This window comes from Corylus avellana, chromosome 9 (assembly GCF_965113065.1).
Source record: "Corylus avellana chromosome 9, dhCorAvel1.hap1.2, whole genome shotgun sequence".
Taxonomy (NCBI): domain Eukaryota; kingdom Viridiplantae; phylum Streptophyta; class Magnoliopsida; order Fagales; family Betulaceae; genus Corylus; species Corylus avellana.
Genome location: NC_142498.1, coordinates 23,457,774 through 23,468,507, shown reverse-complemented (window position 1 = coordinate 23,468,507; position 10,734 = coordinate 23,457,774). Strand labels below are relative to the sequence as shown.

Here is a 10,734-nt window from a genome sequence, read left to right as displayed (position 1 = left end):
TCCTTCTACAGTTCTACTAAAGCAACCTACCCCCATTGCATGATCATATCAGAGTTAGTGCCATCGACCACGTGCAAAACGACATTTATATTTGACCAGATCTACCTCGACGGAGCAGGGTGGCATATATGGCCCCCCGGTTTTGAAAGTTTAGATAATTTGAGGCCTTGAGGGGGAGCAGGGGGCCCCTCTGTAGCTTTAATAATCACTCTTGTAAAGTTGTAAGGCACACCCCACAACACATTCAAATGCACATTACAAACACCGTTAAGATGATCCACTGTGCATGATTCCCACGTTTATCTTGATGTATATAACAAGGGAGAACGCAATAAATTTGTCATAAAACTGAAATACTTCTTTGCACTTTGTATTATTCCATCCCTTGCATGTACCTACACTAATTCTAGAGCATACACAAATGAGAAGGAAGCTTAGAGTTGACAACAGTTAATGTAACACTAACTGCTGATACAGGAATAACTCACTAAAACCACCCAGATATGCATCTTCTTCAACATCCTTAGCAGCAGGCTTCAGTCCTTTAATTGTTTTGACAATTTTCTCTTCTACAGCCACAAGCCGCAACCATCTACACCAAACAAGTTCGATAGTGGAATTCGTTTTCCTGAAGTAGTGGTCTAAAGCATCAGCAGACCTTTTCCCAGCCAATAGTCAAGAAATGATCCATGACTTAAAACCACCTACCATTTTTTTTTTTCATGTAGTATGGCCAGCTGATGAGCAACTGATCATTGTAAACACTTAACGCCTATACTGCATCATTAATACCGAGTGGATATCTTCCAGCTAGCTTCATAATCAACGCAGCAATGAAGCAATAGTATATGGAGCTTCCTTTAGTTGTAGTAGATCTATTTAATTTGCTTTGCCAGCTACAGGATTCCGACCAAACTGGATTATCATTGGCTTGCCTTTGAACACATAGCCATTTCCTAGATTCTGCAACCAAGGGTATGCCAGTCATCACAACTTCAGCACATAAGCAAGATAATCAAAGGGAGAAAAAAAAGAAAAAAAGAAAAAGAAAAGAAGATTTCATTTAGTTGTAAGTAGAACTATATATGCTACTCTTTAATCGGCGAAACGTCCAAAACTAGCCATTTCCAGAAACCTAACATATTAGTATAAAAAACCTCTCTCCCCATTCTTTATTTTTTATTTTTATGTTTTGTTAGTAACAAGTCAGCCTCTACATGTGAAAAAGTATGCACATGTTTTCTCAAAATATTTCAAATAGAGGATGTGGGAAGTTCTCTAAAAAGTGTGTTATGTTTTGTTTTTTTTAAAATGTTTTTTTTTTTTTTTTTTTTTTCCTGAAAAGCATTTTATGTTTTGTTGTTTGAAAAGTGTTTCGTTTGGTAACTTAGTTTGAAAATGTGTATTTTTGTATTTGAACAGAGAAAAGAGTTTTAAAATACCTTAGCAAACATATTCTTAGGCTTTTTAGAATATTACTTCAATTAGCGTTAGGCTTCTTGGCCCTTTTACCAGAAAAGCCAAGGCCATGAACAATGGTATCAATAGGATTGTTCATATTTATGAAGCTTTAACCTATTTCATATGTTGTAGGACCAAAAGTTACAGTAGCAACTACATTCAATTTTGATGTAAACCTAGAGTTTAACTCTTATGTTCATATCACAACATCATTCATTGTGCTAAATATATGGCTATAATCCTAAAAGTCCAATTTAATAATCAGGTTTCCACCGTTCCATCTCCTTCTATCTATGCTCGCTGGTAGGCCATCCCCTAGATTCATTTACAGAAATAAGTACATTGCTGAAGCTAACTGTGATAATGGTAGCAATTCCTTTGCCGCCATTTAGGTGGGAGAGAAATAACAAGACGGCTTCCTGAAAGTGGATTCTTAAGGTTGAACACTGAAAGTGATGAGGCAGTTCATGTTAAATAAATTAGTACATAATATGACTTATGCTAAAAAAATCCGTGGGAGCTTAGTATGTGGATATCAAAATGTCAATAGATATACTTCCATAGGCTCTCCCAACCAAATAATGGTTTGAAAATGGGATTTTTGCGATCAAACTAGCAAATCCTACCGATCTTTCTTTTGAGATCAAGAGAAGACTAATCTTGTTTTATTGCATTTTCCTTTTCTCAGGTCTGGACTGCATTTGCATTTCAATGATTTGAAATTGGATCCTAGGCAGCCAAATGGAACCTTCTTAACAGCTAGTATGGATTCTGAAAACCAATTTCCAAACAGCATTCATTTTGAAACTGAAGTACAGCTACTTAAAATTGGGAGGCATGTCAGTGAGTTACTGAGGAACCCGAAAGAATTTATGATGAATCATTTAGATTACTCTATCAACCAGGTATTGCATTATAAGTTTTATAGCGACTTAAGGCTCACACAATAACATCATAGGATATAGCACATAAAAAGGAACAAGGGCCAGCTGAACAAAATATTCTATATGAAAGGGCTAAGATGCTGCAGAAACACAGGCACATCAGATTGCATTCTGTAAGGTACATACCAACGCACGATGCGCAAGTTCAACCGAAGGAAATGTCACAAAAGCTTGACCTCTCATTCTTCCCTCCTGAAATCCAATTTTATTACTTTTAGGTCCAAAATTCAGGAACTATAGCACTTAAACTTGATTGCAAATGTTAATCAATCAAGAAATTAATATGATATGTCAGGTCCACGAATTGTTTTCCATCCACTGAAACATCCCATGTAAAGAAGGCTTTGCTAATGCTTTCACAATCACAGACATGAATTTTTCCAAATGCCTATGTATGGTGAAATAATCCTCTAGTTTGTCATCTAATTATAAGTACCATATTTGTTTAGTGAAATGTTCAGTTAATGCTTAAGATTAAGGAAAAAATACACTTTACTCTCTTGAAATATTCACATTTGCGTTTTGGCACTCAATGTTTAAAAATTAACAAAACACCCCCACAATGTATCTGACATTGGCATAAAACACCATCCATCCATCAAATCTGTCTATTTGGACGAAAACCAAGTCACATGCGTGGCACGTAACATTTTTGAACCGAAACTTTCGAAAATGCCCTCGGAGGTAAAGTTTAAACATTAAATGACTTCCCCGCGGGGGGATGTAAAAAAATAGATACACTAAACCTAAAACTTAAAACAAAAAGTTAAAATTCAAAATAAAATAAAAAATAAATTAACAGAAAAAACCAAAAACTAAACCTAAACTTTAAACAAAAAGTTTATATACAAAATAAAAAAATAAAAAATAAAAAATAAAAAAAAAACTAAACCTAAACCTAAAACTTACACAAAAATAAAAAATAAAAAGAAGTGGGGGGTGGCCAAGCCATTTGGGGGTGGCTCAGCCCCCTCGATTTAGCCAAGTGTCTATCTCCAAAGAAACGTAAAAAAAAACTCCAAAAAAACATAAAAACAAAATAAATATTGGACTTGATGAGATAGACAAAAAAAATAAATTCAAATTTTCAGTCGTTCTGAGTCACGAAAATGCAAAAGTTTATTCATGCTTACGGTAGCATGATTTCTTTTTAGAGGGAGGAAAACATGAAAAAATTTGAATGTCTGATTTTTGGATGAAACAACCTAAATGAGATAAATATCGGACTTTTTGAGCTAGATAAATAAAAATAAAAAAATTGAAACTCGAATTTTCATTTGTTCTGGGTAATGAAAATGCGAAAATTCATTCATGTTTACCATATCATGCTTTCTTTTCGGAGGGTGGAAAACAAAAAAAAATCTTAATGTCTAATTTTTTGCCAAAACAGCCTTCCTGAGATAAATATAGGACTCTTTTAGTGAAACAAAAAAAGAAATTCAAATTTTAAGTCGTTCTAGGTCACGCAAAAAACGAAAGTTCATTAATGCTTACAGTAGCATGCTTTCTTTTCGAATTTTCAGTCGTTCTGGGTCTCGAAATATAAACGTTCATTCATACTTATGGTAGCATGCGTTCCTTTGGAAGGGAGGAAAACAAGAAAAAATTTAAATGTCTAATTTTTGGCTTAATAAGATAAATATCGAACTTTTTGAGTTGGACAACAAAAGATATTCGAATTTTAATCGTTTTGGATCACGAAAATGCGAAATTTCATTCATACTTAGAGTAGCATTGTCGGGATTTCATTATCATACTTGATCCATGGAGAAAGAATATCACTATTATGTCCAACGACATGGCTTGAAAAAAAAAAAATGGAAGATGCCGTGAAGAGAATTTTTTTAAAAGTATAGATTACACACACACGGTTTGTGGTACGAAACCGGCCAACAATATATATCAACCAAATGCACAGAAGAAGACGTGTCACGTGTACAGAGGTCACTTGGTGGCGTAAAAAAGTTTGCCAAAAATGAAAAATACATACGAGCCCGATTCAGCTTAATTATTCGGGTGGCCATTCCTCCATTGTCCACTTGCCATTTGCCTGGTTCCTGTAATTCAAAAAAAACCAGCACAGTTATTCAGTTACCGCTTACCACCATAGCCATGAGTCTTCTTGTTGCCGTCGGTCAGCCGTTCTCTTTGTGCCCGTGTGGTTCGATTCAAAAGAAACCTTGTAGAGGCGTGGTAAGATTATTTCCAATCAGAGCAGCTTTGGTGGAGGCGAGACCTAGAACCGTGCCTGCATTGAGAGATGATGGGCCCGGGTCTGGATTGGTCTTAGCGGGGGATCGAACTGACGACCTGCAGGCCGAGGCAAGGGCCATGGCACGTGCCGCCAATGCCTCCGTCTACAGCCCCGAACTTCTTGCCGTCAAATACGGTTCTCGCCCGATCAAGGTTTTCACTTCACTTTTTCTTTTTTCAATCTCTGATCAGATTAATTACATATAAAAGAAAGCTTATCTGATTGATTCTCCGTCTTTAATGCGATTAGGTATTGCGGAGGACCCTGCAAATTTTGATTGCAGTGAGTTCATTCGGCTTAACACTGTTGGTTGACCAAAGGAATCGCCAGCTCGATCGAAATAAAAGACTTAGGGCCGCCGAGCTGAGAAGAGTTTTCACCCGATTGGGCCCTACTTTTGTGAAAATAGGTCAGGGCTTGTCCACCAGGCCCGACATCTGTCCACCGGAGTATCTCGAGGAGCTCTCCGAACTTCAAGTATATTCTTCCTTATCCATTATCTCTCTCTCTCTCTCTCTCTCTCTCTCTCTCTCGCTCTCTATTTACATGCACACTGACAATACTGTCCACTAATAACCTGCTTCTCTCTTTCCTTGTTTTCCTATCATCCACTAATAAGCATCGTTGTTATTATTATTATTTTGGTATTTGGGAAGGGGAGAGAAGCATTCTAATTATGCATTTAGCAGTACTCCGGAAAAGAGATTGTTGCAGATAATTTGATGAATGGGACCTCTTTGTTGCTTTACTATCACATTACTATCCATTCGTGCATGGATCTAGAGACATCACGACATTGTCCCATCATTTTTCTTAGCTGGAAGTTATATTAAACTCTTAAAGTTTTTTTAATGATGTTGATTTCTATTAGATTCATTTAATAAGCTCTTATATTACGTTAGGTTAGAATAAAAAATCAAACCAATATTTATAGCTCTCACTTTTTAATCACGCCTTCCAGCACTTAAAGGATCAGGAAATTTTATTACCTTAGAAGTTAACGGAATGCATTGCTTGTGTTGGTTGATTTTAGGTGGTTACTACAAATTCCAATATGTATCAACCTCAACACCTTTCAGTAACCGCATAAAGTTCTAGTCTTCAACTATTGCGTTTTTATACCATTTATTTTAGATGGACAAAAGTGAAACTCCACTAAAAGAGCAAAAAAAAAAAAAAAATCCTTTGTCATAGTTTCTCCTCCACATACTTATGTATAGAGCTTTATATGAGATGCCAAAACAAATATCACTCTCATTGTGATTGAGCAGGATGCTTTACCGACATTCCCCGATGCAGAGGCATTTTCATGCATTGAGAGGGAGTTGGGACTACCAATTGACTCCATATTCTCATCCATATCTCCATCGCCAATTGCGGCAGCAAGTTTAGGTCAAGTTTATAAAGCTCAACTGAAGTATTCTGGGCAGGTTGTTGCAGTAAAGGTGCAACGCCCTGGTATTGAAGAAGCTATAGGACTTGACTTCTACCTGATAAGAGCTCTAGGATTTCTAATAAATAAATACGTTGACATAATCTCCAGTGATGTTGTTGCTCTTATTGATGAATTTGCACGCAGAGTTTATCAAGAGCTCAACTATGTGCAGGTTAGTTTTTCAAAACCATGTTTCTGTACTACCAATCATACATTCTGTCCTAATCAGTTGTTGTTGAGAAGACAGAGTGTCTGGTCACTTCAGCCTTAAATATCGTAATTTGTATAAGATTCTTTTGGGTTTGAATGTTAATTTTGACAGGTCCCTGCAGGAGGGGCAGAATGCAAGGAGGTTTAAGAAATTGTATGCGGACAAGGAAGATGTCCTTGTCCCAGATATTTTCTGGGATTATACGAGTGGCAAAGTATTGACAATGGAATGGGTTGATGGAGTCAAATTAAATGAGCAAGATGCCATTGAGAGACAAGGCTTGAGGGTTTTGGATCTGGTGAACACAGGTATACAGTGCAGCCTTAGGCAGCTACTTGAGTATGGATATTTTCATGCAGATCCTCATCCTGGTAATCTCTTGGCAACACCTGAGGGAAAGCTTGCCTTTCTTGACTTTGGAATGATGAGTGAGACTCCTGAAGAAGCAAGATTTGCTATTATAGGTCATGTTGTTCACATGGTCAATCGAGACTATGAAGCTATGGCTCGTGATTACTATGCTCTTGATTTCTTGTCACCTGATGTAGATGTTTCTCCAATTGTACCGGCACTTCGAAACTTCTTTGACGATGCACTTAATTCAACTGTTAGTGAACTAAACTTCAAAACAATAGTGGATGGTCTGGGTGCTGTTTTATATCAATATCCATTCAATGGTGAGTCAATACTGTTGTGAATGATTTTCGTGCTGTAACCTGCAAGTTCCTTACATCTGTACAATTACAGCAGTGTTGGGAAATGGCCCTGATTCAGTGGTAATGAAGTGTCCAATGTAGTGGATCGTTTAATCGAGTTGGTAATCATTTATTTGTTGTTTATTATTACACTCGAGAGTTTGATGTGGTGGGTATTGTTCTCCATTTTGTTGATTCCTTGCTCTTGAAAAACAGAATATTAATTTCTTTGAGTTAACATCTTTTTTCTGCAATCACAGAACAGTGTAGTTGTACAGATGTAAAAAAATTGAAGCTTTCCTTGCGACTTTTTGGCTGAAATTTGATAACTTGGCTTGTTACTGCAGTTCCAGCATATTATGCATTGATATTGAGGTCGCTTACTGTACTGGAAGGTTTAGCACTTTATGCTGATCCTAATTTCAAGGTGCTGGCAGCATCATATCCATACTTTGCTAAAAGGCTTCTAACAGATCCAAATCCATATCTCAGAGATGCACTTATTGAGCTGCTTTTTAAGGATGGGAAGTTTAGGCATGGCTTTTGCTTCAATCTTATCTTTATACTTCTTCTGGTTTGAATTGGATGTTGTGTAGTGTTATAGACCCACTTGAAGACCAGGTTATATTTTGGTTCATTGCAGGTGGAACAGACTTGAAAATCTACTAGTACAGGGAAGAAAAGATCGAGACTTTTCTGTAAAAGATGCTTTGCAACCAGTTTTGAAGCTGTTGTTGGGTCCAGAGGGTGAAGAGCTAAGGGATTTAGTAATTAAAGAGGCCGTCCGTGTTACCGAAACTTTTGTTTTAGGCACAGTTATTGATACATACAACTATATCCCCGATCTTATGAGGACTCTAATGTTTAATGGCAATGCAACTGGACCTCTTTTGATGAGTAATACTGAAAAGGAAAGCATGATGGAGCTTCGAGATCAAGTGTTAAGGATTTGGGGACTTCTGCGATCCTCTGAACAATTTGATCCAGCAGTTTTGCAGCCTATTTTACAGGTAAGAACCATAGTTTGTGGCATGATTGTCTTTTTCTTTATTCTTTCTAGCTTTGGGATAGTAATGGAAAGAAAAAAAAAATTACTTCATAAACATCAGAACAGTTGGAAAGGGGACGGACTAACCACACTAGAACACACTAATGATAGTAGATAACACATCCTAAATTTTTACAGCTTCCACCATTAATAATTGCGATACAAAGCAATTCGTAACACTTTTGTCTAGTGAGAGTAATAGTTCTCTATTTGTATCACTAGAAACCTCTTAATGTGGCTTTTTAGCTTTGGTTTGATATCTTTGTCATCAGCACAAAGTCTTTGTGTTCCAATTATCTTCCATTGCCAAATTCACTCAATGATTCAAACATGCATTAGCATATTGACTCATTTAACTGAATTTGAAACATATTAGATCTTACAAGCTGCAATTTGTCCCCCTTCGGTCTTATATTTTTGTGGTGTTAATTTCAATATTAAAAATTATCCAAAGTATCTTTTAATAGTCCATAGAGAGGAAACCCAATGCTAAAAAAATCTACAGGTTTTCATTTAAAAAACGAGCTATGAAGGATCCTAATTATGGCCGATGTTTAATTTAAAATATAACTTTTTTAGATAATTTGGTCAGTCAGCCTATTTTTTTTAGGGTATTGGACTTTTGGGGGAAAGAGGAAAAGAAATGAAAATATCAAGGTCTTCAAATTTTTGTTTATATCTAAAGTTTTGATGTGGTGATGGCTAGAAAGACATCATATTCCAAGACTGTCAAAGAATGCCCAACTCAATAATTTAATTGTTATTAGATTCTTCAGATGAAATTTATTTAAGGATTGAATATGGTGACAGCTGCCTAACACTCAAGTTAGCCTGACGGTCAGCTAAATGAGTCGCTTCTCTCTTCACATGATAAATTTTAACTCGATATAAAACGCACAATATATATCCTAGAAAAAACTGAACATAATTATATTCATTTTTAAAGATCTGTTGATGCATACGTTTGCAGGTCCTTCAACAACCCGAGGCACGTAGTCTAGGGGGGCGTGTTATTGGCGGGATCACTCAACGTCTTGCTGCACGCTTACTACAACAAGTACTCCGAGCTCCAATGACTGATTCTACTTCGACCTTGTGACAATAGTAACAGTTTTTGGGTGAGCTAAAAGATGTATTTATATTTTTCTTGTCAACTTTGATAAAAATGCTTATGCAATCTTCTTCCCATACTTCTGTACCATATTAAAATGAAAAAGGAAAATGTCACTTCTGGAATATATATATATGGGTTGAGCAGAGTGGGCCTGCCCCAGAGTAATTTTAAAAGGTGAAAGAATTGTTGTTTCTAATTCTCTTATAGGATCGTGTACACGTGCATGCAGATCAAACTATTGAATGTAATATTATCATTTGCAATGAGTTTAATTTATTTTCTAGACACAGGCATGGCTGGCTAGACCATTAGGCTAATTAGGCAATTGACTAAGGCTAATTTTTTTGATTTGATTATTTCATGAATTATTGGATTTTCATATATGAGGAGTATAACTAATTATTTGCCTAGGGCCCTAGTATAAACATTAGATTAATATAACTAATTACTATTTAATTAAAGAAAAAATGCCCCATGTAAAATTGTCGCCTTAGGCCTTTAAATTTATTAACCCGGCCCTGTACGGAGGCCTTATCTAACGCCTTTGGCGTTTTATCTTTGTTCAATAACTACATAATCCCTTCCTCCACCGCAAATCACTATGCGACCACCCTCATCAGTCGCCCCAAGCCTTAGATGCGCAACCTTCTTGAAATTTTTAGATTTGATTTTTTCAAAATCATATTTATTCATTTCAAGAAGCCTTTGTTGCACACACACTACTCCACCATGTTCCTAGGTGTCTCCACTATCGTCCTCCGCCAGCCCTGTCTCCATCCAGCCACCATGAGCCAGAGCGTGTTCATCATGCGCCGATGTGTGAGGTTTGATATCCACCACTCTGCCACCTCCCTCCACCTATATCGATCTCATGGATCCAATTGTTGCATCCAGACATACACCACTGACGCATGAAGACTACATGCCAATGAAAGGCTTACACACGCCAGTCTCCAACAGCCTCCTTGCAGCCTTCCTCCACCCTTTCATTCACTGATGCTGCTATCTATTGTATTTCCTTTAATTTTTGTTGTTTGTTTATAGTTTGTTCTGGGTTTTGTGTCTTCTTATTGTTTTTCGCTCTCTATTGTTATTTTCTTTGTTTATTAAAGTCTCTGTCACCTTTTGTTCTTGTCCCTGTCATCTTTTGTTCTTGTTTGCCCTTTAAGGTTTGGGGAGGTTTGTGGAACATTTTCAATCTCATGCTCCCCCTTTAGGCCCTTTGGTTGTACCATTTTTGACACCATATCTTATTGCCTTTATTGGCAGCTAATTTTCTTGGTCTCCGTGCAAGGTTTGAATCATTCATTTGATGTATTGCCGTCTTTTTATTTTTTTATTTTTGTTCTTCTTCTGTTTACCTATTCTCTTTTAGTAGTTTAGGGGCTGTTTCTTTGGGTTGTCTAGCCCTTTATCGTTGTAATTTGTTGTTTTGTTCTTATGTACTCACAAATAAAAAAGCTCAGAATTTTGTTTAATAACTGTTAGTTAAACATTAGGTCATTTTTAAGGTCTTACAACAACTTATATAGTACATTTCTGACCCCATCTGATGGGTTTGGGGTTGAAGAT

General features: G+C 36.7%; 1 protein-coding gene and 1 long non-coding RNA gene across 2 annotated transcripts; one reads left to right on the top strand and one right to left on the bottom strand.

The window, feature by feature from the left end:
• Window positions 1-281: 281 nt before the first annotated feature.
• LOC148583938 (uncharacterized) lies at window positions 282-3,184 on the bottom strand. The gene is made up of 2 exons (XR_015909129.1): window positions 2,532-3,184; window positions 282-963 (listed from the first exon to the last, which is right to left on the bottom strand). It is a non-coding gene; the product is annotated as an uncharacterized LOC148583938 (long non-coding RNA).
• A 1,224-nt stretch (window positions 3,185-4,408) lies between these two features.
• LOC132190029 (Protein kinase superfamily protein) lies at window positions 4,409-9,327 on the top strand. Its single transcript, XM_059604907.2, has 7 exons — window positions 4,409-4,811; window positions 4,909-5,136; window positions 5,931-6,266; window positions 6,427-6,982; window positions 7,348-7,534; window positions 7,644-8,010; window positions 9,019-9,327. The coding sequence occupies exons 1-7, from the start codon at window positions 4,518-4,520 to the stop codon at window positions 9,145-9,147; spliced, it is 2,097 nt and encodes a 698-aa protein (XP_059460890.2). The 5' UTR covers window positions 4,409-4,517; the 3' UTR covers window positions 9,148-9,327.
• The last annotated feature ends 1,407 nt before the right edge of the window (window positions 9,328-10,734 follow it).

Bases quoted from the DNA above. Each gene is read 5' to 3' on its own strand.
- LOC132190029 (XM_059604907.2), top strand. From the start codon at position 4,518: ATGAGTCTTCTTGTTGCCGTCGGTCAGCCGTTCTCTTTGTGCCCGTGT. The intron at 6,267-6,426 runs GTTAGTTTTTCA...AGGTCCCTGCAG, and splicing joins AAGAGCTCAACTATGTGCAG to GAGGGGCAGAATGCAAGGAG. The intron at 8,011-9,018 runs GTAAGAACCATA...ATACGTTTGCAG, and splicing joins TTTTGCAGCCTATTTTACAG to GTCCTTCAACAACCCGAGGC.